This window comes from Artibeus jamaicensis, unplaced genomic scaffold, assembly GCF_021234435.1.
Source record: "Artibeus jamaicensis isolate MK-2021 breed Jamaican fruit bat unplaced genomic scaffold, CSHL_Jam_final contig_585, whole genome shotgun sequence".
Taxonomy (NCBI): Eukaryota; Metazoa; Chordata; class Mammalia; order Chiroptera; family Phyllostomidae; genus Artibeus; species Artibeus jamaicensis.
The window spans coordinates 7,797,198-7,811,227 of NW_026521894.1; the positions used below are offsets into that span (position 1 = coordinate 7,797,198).

The window sequence follows — 14,030 nt, forward strand, 5'->3', positions numbered from 1 at the left end:
CACGGATGAGAATAAGTCTACCAAGACGTGATCTGCTTGGAGAGAAAAGGTGGCCGATCTCTCAGAAAAGAAGGGCCAAGAGCTTTTTCCTCAATGGGCTTTTATTAGGTTCATTTTGCTCAGGAATACAGATAAAGTTCATTAATCATTTTCAGGCAGTAAGGATCAAACAATAGCTATACAAAGAACTCTGAGGGCCTATGTTGACTCAGGGTTAGATAGCTAAACAGCCATAAAACTCAGAAACAAACTCACTTCTGGCCTCGACCCTTATCATTTAATTGAGGTCATTCTAAACAAAGCAGGTTTCACAGGATTTTACATGTTCTTTCTTAGGCCTGATCGCCCTAGGGGACCCCCCCTTTCCACCACAGGGCTGCACTGCCCTCTGTCATTGTTTCAGGCTTAGGTTAGGGGGTGGAAATAAGGCAGCCAAGAGATTAGGAGACTTCTTGCAGACAGAATGAAGGCACAGGCTATGTCAAAGCTGAGGGGCAAGGGTCCATCACCCCCTTACTCCATAGCCCCCCAAGTTCTTCCCTGGGGGCCTCCCTGTGATCATGCCTGTCTTAGGTCGTTCCCCCCTTGGGAAATCTTACTTGTCATTGGCTAACAGATCAAGCATTGGAGGCCAGTTATGAAAAAAGGAGCAGAAGCGGCACCTCTGTCAGAGAGATAAGCTTTGTCTCCTTAGTGACTTCTGGTCCGAAGTTCGCTCACTCAGCCTTAGCCACAGGGGGTTACAGCTTCTGAAACCAGGCAGGGCAGTTCCCAACACACAAGTTTGGTTTCTTCTGAGGCATCTCTCCTTGGATTGCAGACAGCTGCCTTCTCACTGCATCCTCGCAATGGTCTTTCTTCTGTGCTCAAACTATCCCAGTGTCTCCATGTGTGCCCAAATGTCCTATTCTCACAAGGATACCAGTTAGATTGTATTACAGCCTGCCCCAGTGGCTTTTTAAACTTAATCATCTCTTTAGAGCCCTATCTTCAAATACAGTCAGATTCTGAGGTCTGGGGTTAGTGCTTCAACAGATGAATTATGGAGGAACACATTTCAACTCATAACAGGGCTCATGGGGATCCAACACAAACCAGCGTGAAGCTGTTGCTACCGCTTGTGCAGCAACTAATGAAGTTCTCCGACTCTGACCCAGGAGTCGACGTCTTTTGACAGCACCTGTGAAACAAAGACTAATTTGTTAGCTTGTAAGTAGGATAAAATCCCAGACTCCACACAGTTCCTGACACCCATATTTTAGCACCTATTATTACATACACTGCCTCTCTTTCTTGTCCACTAAACCACAGGAGACACTATACGTTAATGTCAAAGTATACAATAACTATACACTGTAGTATCATGTATAATATAGCATTAGTATACACTATAGTATAGTACTATAGTATACACTATAGTAGACACTATAATGTCAAAGTATAATGTCTAAAACATAATAAACATTGAATTAATGTTTTTTAAGTAAATCAAATTTGATTTATGATAAAGAATCTGGTCAGGCATTTGTTGATCTAAAGAGATACGTTTTGTAAGACATGTCTTAAGGTGAGAAAGGAAACAGGTTGGGACAGATTGAGTGTTGCTACAGGAGTGTTCAGAGACAATTATGTCTTCTTTGATGTGTTTTCAAAACAACTGGGTGTTGCCACAACTGTTATATAATTTATTAGGCCATATTTTATTATCCAGTACCAGCTAGCCCTCAGATTATTTATCTGGAAACTTTTTAAAGTTTGATTTTAGAAGAATGTAAACAAAGTGTTCCAAATAATTAAGTGATAGCTAGAGCAGAGCAAAGCTTTCAACGTGCAGACACCCCTACAAAATAAAATCTAGCAATGAAATTAATACCAAGTAATGTCACACTTTAGCCTGCAGTTTACCTTTTTTACTACGAGTTCCTGAAAATCTTTCTAAAGTACAGAGAACACTGTGAACAACAAGTGAAATTTCTGTCTAAGGCTATTTCCCTAAACTGTATTAAAGTTCTTCGGTGCTGGGTTCTTTCATCCCAGGGAAGTCACTACCGAGTTTGCCTCTTTTAAAGTACAATATAGGAAATGAAGTAGTAGCCAAGAAACTTAAAGGCATGACCCATGAACATGAACAATGAATGGTGCGGGGATTGCCTCAGGGAGTGGGGGTTGCTGGGTAGAGGGCGGCAAAGGGGAAAAAAATTGGGACAACTGTAATAGCACAATCAATAAAATATAATTAAAAACAAAAATAAATTTTAAAAAAGAAAAATCTATTTCCTATAAGCAGTTGACAAATCCAAGAAACCGGAGGTGGAGGCCTGCCAAGGCCTTGACGATCAACCTTGGGGCTCTCATTCTTGGTTTCTCTTTGCTAGACCTACGATTCCCGTTCTCAGTGGGGTCCGGAGATTGGAGAAGGAGGGGACCGGTGGGTCGCCCCCAAGCACAGCGCCAGGCCAATGATTACCCTGCACCCTGGCTTAGCGGCGAAGAAAGGGGGGCGGGTCGACAGACGGCCTCGCTCAGGCCCGCCCCGGGGTGTGCCCCCGCCCTCTCCCGAGGCGCTGCCCACCCCTTCTGGCCCCCGCGGAGCTGGACGCAGCAGCCCCGCGACCATGGGCCGCCTCCCGCGGGCCCTGCTGCTGTTGCTGCACCACGCGGTGCTGGGGGCCGCGGGGGCCCACACGGCGCAAGTCAGCGCTCCACAGAGCCTGGTGTGGGGCCCCGGGCTACAGGCGGGCGTCGTTCTGCCCGTCCGCTATTTCTACCTGCAGGCCGTCAGCTCGGAAGGCCAAAACCTCACTCGCTCGCCCCCAGGTAGCGTTCAGCCGCCGGCCCCCCTGGTCCCGCTGCCCGCTCCCCTGCGCCCCTGCCCCGCGCCCCCACCGAGGCCGCGCCTCCCAAGATGCCGCCGGCGGCCCGCGTGGTTCTCCTCCCCGGGCGTGGCGTGTCGCCCTTCCTTGGTCTGGTCACCTCCTCCTCTCTTCTTTTCGACACAAAGAGGGCCGGGAGTAGTCGCAGCAAAATGCATGAATGTTTGTATGAACTGCGAGGGCCCTTCCTCAGGGGACTTGCGGGGGCTGATGTTCCTAACGCGGGGCACCCAGGGTGTTAATGAACGCAGAGGGAGTCACGTCACGGATGGTCTCTCCACCTCTGGCTCTGAACTGTTCCAGCAGGCAGGGAGTGCCTTCACGCACTGAGTCTTCAAGAGCAAGAATCCTGTTGGGTTACATTGCTGGGGCCTGCTGGGTTTGAAACAGCTATTTCCTACACAAAGGAAATGTCAGCGCCGTAGGCAGAAGGAAAGCAGTTTTTGTATGCTAGAATTTTGTTTATTCTTAAAGTTTTGAGTTCTTGAAAGCATATTAAAGGAATTAGTGAAACTCAGTAGAATGTTGGAATCCCTCCGCCCAGTTGTCTTTCCACCTTCTTTTTCACATCTTACCTTTGCAACTTCTTAAAACTTGTCCTGCTGGTTTCAAGTTGTTGCCAGTCAAGATTTGCTAATTTACGTCTAATTTATGTCCAGCCAGCTGGCACACTATTTTAGCAACAGGGAATCAATCAGAATTACCCAGTGCCTCCTCTCCCACTGCTAAATAAAAAATTATGACTACTTATTTTAGTTTTAGAAAGACTTTTCAGGGCCCTAAGAATCAGAAAAAAAGATTCTTAAACCCAGATTGAAAGTCTTTTCACTATGGGGTGTATTTTCTTCTTTATAGTTTATTTTCTAAAGGTGGTTTTGTTTTTTAATATATTTTATTGATTATGCTATTACAGTTGTTCATTTCCCCCCATTATTCCCCTCTGCCCTGCACACCCACATTCCCTGCCCCTTAGTTCATGTCCATGGGTTATACCTATAAGTACGACCTTAGTTCTTGGGCTTCTACATTTCCTATACTATTATTAACCTCCCTCTGTCGATTTTCTACCTACCATTTATGCTAATTTTTCCCTGTACTGCTTTCCCCATGCCCCTCTTCCCTTCCCCACCAATAATTCTTTATGCGATCTCCATTTCTGTGATTCTGTCCCTGTTCTAGTTGTTTGCTTAGTTTGGTTTTTTTTTTGTTTTTTGTTTTTAAGGTTTGGTTGTTGATAGTTGAGTTTGTTGTCATTTTACTGTTCATAGTTTTTATCTTCTTTTTCTTAGATAAGCCCCTTTAACATTCCAGATAATAATGGCTTGGTGATGATGAACTCCTTTAGCTTTACCTTACTGGGAAGCACTTTATCTGCCCTTCTATTCTAAATGAAAGCTTCTCTGGATAGAGCAATCTTGGAAGTAGGTCCTTGCCTTTCATGACTTGGCATACTTCTTTCTAGCTCCTTCTTGCCTGCAAGGTCTCTTTTGAGAAATCCACTGACAGTCTGATGGGAACTCCTTTGTAGGTTACTGTCCCCTTATCTCTTGCTGCTTCTAGGATTCTCTCCTTCCTTTTAATCTTGGCTAATATAATTATGATGTGCCTTGGTGTGTTCCTTCTTGGGTCCAACTTCTTTGGGACTCTCTGAGCTTCCTGGACTTCCTGGAAGTCTATTTCCTTCACCAGACTGGGGAAGTTCTCCATTATTTGTTCAAAGTTTTTGATTTCTTGGTCTTTCTCTTCTCCTTCTGGTACCTGCATGATTCGGATGTTGGAACATTTAAAGTTGTCCCAGAAGTTCCTAAGCCTCTCCTCATTTTTTAAAAAATTCTTGTTTCTTCATGCTGTTCTGGTTGAATGTTTATTTCTTCCTTCTGCTCTAAACTGTTGATTTGAGTCTCAGTTTCCTTCCCTTCACTGTTAGTTCCTATACATTTTCCTTTATTTCACTTTTCATAGCCTTCACTTTTTCTTCTATTTTACGACCATACTAAGCCATTTCTGTGAGCATCCTAATCACCAGTGTTTTGAACTGTGCATCTTATAGGTTGACTAGATCTTCATTTTTTAGTTGTGCTTTTTCTGGAGCTTGGATCTGTTTTTTCATTTGGGCCAATGTTGTGTTTCTTGTTTTTGTTTTTGTTTTTGTTTTTTTGTCTCCATGGGCCTGTTACATAGTGAGGGGTGGAGCCTAAGGTATTCACCAGGGTGGGGCTACTCACCTCTCTGCATTGTGGCACTGTATGTGGGTGAGAGGTCCAAGAGAGAACAATGCCACTTGTTCAGCTCTCTGCCCGCTTTCAGTCACCTCCCCGCCTACCCACGAGCAGACTGGGCCCTTCTGGTGCTGATTCCTAGGTGGGTGGGTTTGTGTATGTTCTAGGACTCTGTGGGTGTCTCCAATGAACTCTCCCTTGAGGCTGGGAGTATCTCCTGCCACCTCAACCCCTACAGATTTTTTTCGGTCCGAGTCTTTGAGGCTTTATATCCCTGCACTGGAACCCTATGTTGTATGGTCTGTCTCGCTCCCCCGTTGTTCCTATCCATTTATCTGCACATAACTGTGGGACCGCCCACTCCACCAGCCACTGCCTCTCTGGGTCCTCAGCTGCCACCTTCCTGTGAGTCCTCTCTACCCAGCTGTCCATCTCCACCCCTCCTACTGGTCTGGATGAATGTTTCTTCTTTAACTCCTTGGTTGTTGGACTTCCATACAGTTTGATTTTATGGGAGTTCTGATTGTTTCTTGTTTTTAAATTTATTATTGTCTTTATTTTGGTTGTGCAAAGAGGCACAGTGTACCTATCTACCCCTCCATCTTGGCTGGAAGTTAAAAGTAGTTTTATAATGTTATAATGGGGGGACTTTAGAAAGCAAAGAAGATGTGGAAGTAAAAAGTTTAATTTATACATGAAAAAAAAGCACATGATCTAAAATGAAATACTGATAATCTTACTGTTAATGAACTATAAATTGAAATAAAATTTCATTTTTCTAAAAATATCTGCAATTTTTTAAAAGTAGTAATACTCAAAGCTGTTAAGGGAACAATGAGTTACTCTCAGACAGAGACCTTCATTCTCTGCTAATGGAACACAAATTGGTCTAGTGTTTCTGGAAAGTATAATTGTCCAAATGTAGCAAGAGTTTTAAACATATACAAGCCTAGTGTACAAAAAAAGTGAGTCTCAACAGTTAGGAAAATCTTATTTGTAAATGCCATTTAAAAAAATATATCTTTGCCCTTTAATCTGGTAAGCTGATTTCTAGGTATCTGTCCTGAGATAATGATCAGAATGTAGTCAGAGATCTTCATGTACAAGGATATTCTTGCAGCATTATAATTGTGTATTACAGTAAGTCTAAATAACCAACCATAATGTTATTGCTAAATAAAGTATGATACATCCATGTGATGGAATATTTGACAGCCATTAAAAGTTATGTTTTACCAAAGGGCTGATGGAAGAGGAAAATGGGAAGTTGGTAAGGGGTGTATAATTTTAATTTTGCAAAATGGAAAAGGTATAGAGATTTGTTGCACAAAAGTGTGAATATGTTTAACACTACTGAACTGTATACTTAAAATGGTTAAGATGGTTAAATTTATATTATGTGCTTTTTACAATTTTTTTAAAATTGTGAAGTAACTTAAAAAGATTATTTAATAATGCTTATATTAGATTAAGAATGGAATCAACAGTAAAGAAACTATATAGTTTCATTCTAATTCTGTTATCAGTAACACATTAGTGTCCAGTGGTTATAGCAAGAAGGTAAGGAAATGTTTTCTACTCTTCTTTCTTCCCAAGAAAATTTATCCAAGAAAAAGGTTTTTATTTTTATTTTTATTTTATTGATTATGCCATTACAGTTGTTCTATTCCCCCCTTCATTCACCTCCACCCTGCACCCCCACCCCCACCATTCCCCCCCTTTAGTTTATGACCACGTGTCTCAAGTTCTTTAGATTCTATATTTCCCATACTATTCTTGCCCTCCCTATCTATTTTCTACCTACCGTCTATGCTACTTATTTTCTGTACCTTCTCCCCCCTTCTCTTCCTCCCACTCCCCTGTTGCTAACCCTCCATGAGATCTTCATTTCTATGGTTCTGCTCCTGATTTAGCTGTCCTCTTAGTTTGCTTTTGTTTTAGGTGTGGTTCTTAATAACTGTGAGTTTGCTGTCCTTTCACTGTTCCTCTTTTTAATCTTCTTTTTCTTAGGTAAGTCCCTTTAACATTTCATGTAATAAGGGCTTGGTGATGATGAACTCCTTGAATTTGATCTTATCTGAGAAACACTTTATCTGCCCTTCCATTCTAAATGAAAGTTTTGCTAGATAGAGTAATCTTGGTTGTAGGTCTTTGGATTTCCTGACTTGGAATACTTCTTTCCAGCCCCTTCTTGCCTGTAAGTTCTCTTTTGAGAAATCTGCTGACAGTCTGATGGGAACTCCTTTGTAGGTGACTGTCCCCTTATCTCTTGCTGCTTCTAGGATTCTCTCCTTCCTTTTAATCTTGGCTAATGTAATGATGATGTGCCTTGGTGTGTTCCTTCTTGGATCCAACTTCTTTGGGATTCTCTGAGCTTCCTGGATTTCCTGGAAGTCTATTTCCTTTGCCAGATTGGGGAAATTCTCCTTTATTATTTGTTCAAATGAGTTTTCCCCTTGTTGCTCATCCTCTTCCCCTTCTGGTACCCCTATAATTTGGATGTTGGAGCATTCAAAGATGTTCTGGAGGTTCCTAAGTCTCTCCTCATTTTTTTGAATTCTTGTTTCTTCATCCTTTTCTGTTTGGTCATTTTTTCCTTCCTTCTGGTTCACTCCCTTGATTTGAGTCCCAGTTTCCTTTCCATTACTATTGGTTTCCTGTGCATTTCCATTCATTTCAATTAGTTTAGCCTTCATTTGTTCCTCTAATTTGTGACTAAAATCAACCAGTTCTGTGAGCATACTGATGACCAGTGTTTTGAACTGTGCATCTGAAAGTTTTGCTATTTCTTCGTTGCTTAGATTTATGTGCTCTGGGGCTTTGAGAACTTCTTGAGCCATTTTTGGTCTGTTTGTGCTCATTAAGTATGAGGAGCGGAGCCCTAGGGGCGGGGCGGGTCCTCCAGGGTGGGGTCGCTGGGTTGTGACGCTGTGTGTGGGGGCGGGGTCAGCCAGAGCGGGGAAATGGCAGCCACCGGGGCCTGCTCGGTCTTGTCTCACTGCCCACTCCCTCACCGGTCTATCTGCGCACAAATTCATGACCACAGTCAACCTGCCACCCTACACCCTCGCTGGGTCCGCTGGTCGCTCACTGGGTTGCTCACCCTATCACTCACTGCGTCCACCCCTTGCAACTCCACGCCTGGGATCCGCGCACCTGAGTCCATCTGACCGAGTTTTCCTGTGCATCCCCGCTCCGCCAGCTGCTGGCTTCGCCCCTCTTACCGGTCAGGCTGAAGAATTCATCAGACTTCCAAAAAGTTCAATTTTCTGTGTTCTGGCTATGTTTTCTATTGCTAATATTTAGTTGTCTCTAAACTTGGTTGTGTGAGAAAGCACGGTGTCTCCACCTATGCCTCCATCTTGGCAGAAGTTCTCCAAGAAAAAAGTTTTAAGGAAAAAGAAAAAGACTTTCACCAAGTCTTTATAGACAGCCTTGCTTTCATTCCCTTAGACTCTACTTGTTTCATTTCAGGCCACTTGATTTCTAGCTTCCATTCAAAAGGCTCTCCTACAGTTCTGAAAAATAAACCCAACCAATTCCTTACATCTTCTGCCACCATCAGTCATTTGTAAGTTCTGAAATGTTTCCTTCTCCAAGGGCTAATTGGAAAGAGGCAAACTTTTCCTAAGCTGTGGTTTGCCTTACATGACTTACCAAGATTCCCTTATTACTGTAATTATCACTCTCAGTTAATATAGGGTCTGAATACCATTATTATGTTGCATATCTCCAAGTATGTAGAGAGCAAACATGTTGTGAATTTGGATGGTCTAAATCAGGGGATCTCAAACTGGAGTCCACAGACAGAAATTAGGGGGCCTATGGTCTTGGATGGGGAAAAAAACTATATTTTTGCTAATCTCTGACTTAAGTTGAATATTTCCTTCTATTGTGAATGTAGACAGAACCCGTTGATATTTTTATATTCCCATCATCTAGTACAGTGCTTGGCAGAGATGCTCAGTAAATAATGGTAGAAGAAAAAGAAAGGGTACAGGGAGGGTGGTTAGAATATATCAAGATGGTATGATACAAATATACTTTTGACCCTTGAACAGCATGAGGGTTAGAGGTGCTGACTCTGGCACAATAGAAAATCCATGTATAAATTTTGACTCCCTCAAACACTTAACTACAGTGTTTCTCCATATCACAAGGTGATTAGTTCCATGACTCTTACGGATACCCAAATTCCCAGATGCCTAAGCTCCATATATAAATGGCATATTGTGCATCGAGTTAACCTTCTGCATCCACAAATTCCCAACCATGGGTCAAAATACTGTTTCCAATCTGTGGCTGTTTGAATTCCAGATATAATACCCAGGAAAATGGAGGGCCAATTGCATATTAATTTAAAAAATCCACATATATGGCCCCAAGCAATTCAAACTCAGGTTGTTCAAAGATCAGCTGTGTTCATTTTTTACTCATTCCTCTCCCACCTTCATCAGTAATGATATTTTCATAAAATAGTCTTACCTGCTGGTTGTGTACTTTTCTTTTTAAAATTGCTTTATTTAATTTGTTCTCCTAAATTATCTCATAATGTAGGAAGGACAGATCTTATTGTTTTCACTTTACACACAAGAAACTGAGGCTCAGTGAAGCTTAAATGCCTTGCCCATGGCCCCATAGCTATTAAATGTCATCACCAACTGTGGACTACCTAGTTAAGTGTTCTTTCCCTTTCATCAGATTACCAGCAATACAATGGTCATACATGGTCAGCAGGTAGGCAGGCATTTTTGGAGGGTTCCATTTAGCTTCAAGGCAAAACCAGTTGGCTTTCTGAGACTCTTTCCCTTAGTCATGTGTGGTCGACACTTCGGTGGCAGCTGCAGAAAGCCTTAATAAAGTTCCTAAATAATGGAGCCGGAGACAATAACTCTATTCAACAGAGAGTGCCAGAGGTTATTCCTCCAACTTTGAATTCTGCCCACCTGCATGCTAACATTACAGGACGTGCCAAGCAGCTTCAGGATGGGCTTTGAAAGAGGATTCTCTCTGTGCTCAAATGTTCAAATATTGGCTCAGCTACCCTTTAAAAAAACTTAATATTTATTCGTTTTTTCCACTATCATTTAGTCCCATTATACCTCTTCCCCCCAGAAATCACCACACTATTGTTCATGTCCATGAGTCCTTTTCCCTTTTTGTTCAATCCCACCACCCCTCCCCTCCCCACCCATGTGTCAGCCTGCTCTCCATCTATGAGTCTGCCTCCATTTTCATTGTCAATTCAATTTCTTCATTAGATTCCACACATGAGTAGAATCATATGGTATTTCTCTTTCTCTGATGGGCTTATTTCAGTAAGCATAATGTTCTCTAGGTCCATCCATACTGTGATAAAGGGTAAAATTTTCTTCTTCTTTTTCATCCGAGTAGTATTCCATTGTGTAAATGTCCCATAGTGTTTTAGCCACCCATCTACTGATGGACACCTGGGCTGCTTCCATATCTTGGTGATTGTAAATAATGCTGTAAACAACATAGGGGGTGCTTATCTTCTTTTGAATTGGTGTTTTGGGTTCCTTCAGGTATATTCCCAGAAGTGGGATCACGGGGTCAAAAGGCAGATCCATTTTTAATTTTTTGAGGTGTCTCCACACTGCTTTCCACAGTGGCTGCACCAATCTGCATTTTCACCGACAGTGCAAAAGGGTTCTCCTTTCTCCCCATCCTCACCAGCACTTACTGTTTGTTGATTTATTAATGATAGCCATTCTGACAGGTGTGAGATTATATCTCATCGTCGCTTTGATTTGCATTTCTCTGATGATTAGTGACATTAAGCATCTTTTCATATGTGTATTGGCCATCTATACGTCCTCTTTGGATAAATATCTATTCAGGTCCTTTGCCCATTCTTTTAGTTTAGTTCTTTTTTTTTCGTGTTGAGTTTTGTAAGTTCTTTATAAATTTTGGATATTAACCCCTTATCAGATGTATCAGAGGATATTTTCTCCCATTCTGTGGATTGTCTTTTTATTTTGTTGATTTCCTTTGCCGTGCAGAAACTTTTTAGTTTGATGTCATCCCTTTTGTTTACTTTTTCTTTTGTTTTCCTTTCCTGGGGAGATAGATCCAATAAAATATGGCTACGAGCAATGTCCAAGATTTTGCTGCCTATGTTTTTTTTATGATTTTTATGATTTAGGGTCTAACATTTAAGTCTTTGATTCATTTTTCATTTTTTGTGTGTGTGTGTTGTAAAAAGGTGGTCTGGTTTCATTTTCCTGCATGTATCTGTCCAATTTTTCCAACACCATTTATTGAATAAACTATCTTTAGCCCATTGTGTGTGTTTGCCTCCTCTCTTGAATACTGATTGACTATAAAGTGTGGGTTCATTTCTGGGCTCTTCTATCCTGTTCCATTGGTCTATGTGTCTGTTTTTATGGCAGTACCATGCTGTTTTGATTACTGTGGCCTTACAGTATTTTTTGATATTAGGTAGTGTGATTCCTCCAACTTTGTTCTTCTTTGTCAGGATCACTGTTGCTATGCAAGGCCTTCTGTGGTTCCATATAAATTTTTGAAATATTTGTTCTAGTTCTGTGAAATACATCGTAGGAATCTTGTAAAGAATTGCATTGAATCTATAGATTGCTTTGGGTAGCATGGACATTTTAATAATATTAATTCTTTCTACTCGTGAACACGGTCTGTTTCCACTTATTTGTATCTTCTTCAGTTTCTTTCTTCAGTGTCTTATAATTTTCCAAGTACAAGTCTTTTATACCCTTGGTTAGGTTTATTCCTAGGTATTAGATTCTTGTGTAGCAGTTGTGAATGGGATTGTTTTCTTAATTTTCCTTTCTGTTAGTTATTAGCACATAAAAGTGCACCTGATTTCTGGATAAAATCCAGCACCCATTTATGATAAAAACTCTCAACACAATGGGATTAAAGGGAACATACCTAAATACAATAGAGGCTGTATATGACAAACCCACTGCCAGCATCATTCTCAATAAGCAAAAACTATAAGCCTTCCCTTTAAGATCAGGAACAAGACAAGAATGTCTGCTTTCACCTGTCTTATTCAACATAGTATTGGAAGTCCTAGCCACAACAATCAGACAAGAAGAAGAAATAAAAGGCATCTAAATTGGAAAGGAAGAAGTGACACTGTCATTGCTTGTAGATGACATGATACTGTACACAGAGAGCCCCAAAGGTTCCACCAAGAAACTACTGGAACTGATAAATTTAGCAAAGTAGCAGGATACAAGGTTAATTCAGCCACTCTTATGTATGTGACCTTATGTATGTGATAAATTACTTAACTTCTTCAAGGGAGAGTTGGTTTCCTGACCTGTAAAATGGGGGTGACAACACCTACCTTACACGTTGTTTTTTTAGAGAGAGACAAAACATCAGTTTGTTGTTTCACTTATACATGCATTCATTTATTGATTATTGTATGTGCCCTGACAAGGATATCGAACCCACAACGATGGTATGTAGACAAATGTTCTAACCAACTGAGCTCCCCAGCCAGGGCCCTACCTTACAAGTTCTTATAGGAAACAAAATATATGTAAAAACTTAAAGCTTGTAGACTGGCACATAAGTGCTAAGTGAATTTTTAATCAATGTTTTTGATTTCTTTCCAAATCAAAACCTTCAAATTTTCTGCTTCTAATGATGTAATAAGACTTTAATATTGCCGGCCTCCTTTCGTCTTCACAGTCACTGCATTCTCATTCAATTAGCTTTCAGTTTGTGGAGTAGAAAAACTCAAGCTGAGCTTCAATCTCTTCCATTATATTAGCCCCCAGGGCAACTGAGAACTCACATTACTTCATTTTGAAGAAATTTGCAATTGCATTGTTCTCATTTTCTCTTTTATGAGTTTGGAATTGCTTATTTACATTTAAGTCCTGATCATTATTATTTTCACTGACTCTAACATTAATTTCATGCCCACAATGACACAGCCATGAAAGATTACTACAAAAACAACCATTTATTTATTTATTTTAAATATATACTTTATGTCAAAAACTTTTATTTTTACACAGGTCAGCCTTTATAACTTTCTGGTTCTCAGTTTTTCTCAAGATTTTTTGAGGCACTTGAAAATTTTTACTTAAAAACAACCATTTAAAATATGTATTTCCAATGGCTATATTTTTATACATTTATTTTGAAATATAACTTTTAAATGCTGTTTCATAGTAAAAAAATGTTATAACTGGAAGAGACCATAGAGATCTACTCCAATACCTTCAACTTAAAAATAATGAAGCGTTTCGGAGCTAGTTTTCTTCTGTAAATCCAGCTCCTCCCAAAAATGATCAATGATCAGTCATTACAATGCTTGTCTTATATTTGTTTTGTTCATTAAAATTATAAATTTATGGAAAGCAGAACGATCTGACCAGAAGACATGAAAACTCTTTTGTATTGTTTCTAGTCTGAGAGGGAATGATGGAAATGACTGTCTAGTCCCCAGACTCTGCCTTTCTGTTTTTTGCTCTGCTACACCTCATTGCTTTTCTGAAACCGAGTGGGAAATAACATAAGTCAGTAATTTATGCATTTCTTTAAGCATTTTAGGTAATTGGCCTACATCTTAAATAATTTCATATTACATTATTATCTTTTTTTACAACCAACTTCCTATATTTATCTATATAGGTACTTTATTTCAGCAGATCTCTTTAATAATTTTGTCACATTTATTTCAAATGCCCCAAAATGTATGTTTGGTACTTTATTATTCAATACCAAGATGTCAGATACTATGTTACTGTTCTAAAATTGAAGAGAGTGAGAAACGTTTCTCCTGACCTATGAGAAAAAATAAAACCTTTGAACACCAAAAGGAAGTACAAATTTTACTCACTACACTTAGGAACTAAAAATAAGAGATACAAACTTTTTCAATAATTTCAAAAATACATATAGAAGTGAGCAAAAG

At 40.3% G+C, this 14,030-nt stretch overlaps 1 protein-coding gene across 2 annotated transcripts in view; it reads left to right on the forward strand.

Moving 5' to 3' along the window:
- Positions 1–2,545: 2,545 nt before the first annotated feature.
- POGLUT3 (protein O-glucosyltransferase 3) overlaps positions 2,546–14,030 on the forward strand; it is a 28,529-nt gene continuing 17,044 nt past the window's right edge. The window contains exon 1 of one of the 2 annotated variants that reach the window (XM_053670462.1): positions 2,546–2,817. In XM_053670462.1, the coding sequence (XP_053526437.1) occupies positions 2,616–2,817 (202 nt within the window). In that variant the 5' untranslated portion in view covers positions 2,546–2,615. The remainder of the gene's footprint in view (positions 2,818–14,030) is intronic. The other variant, XM_037158860.2, reaches the window with a different exon arrangement.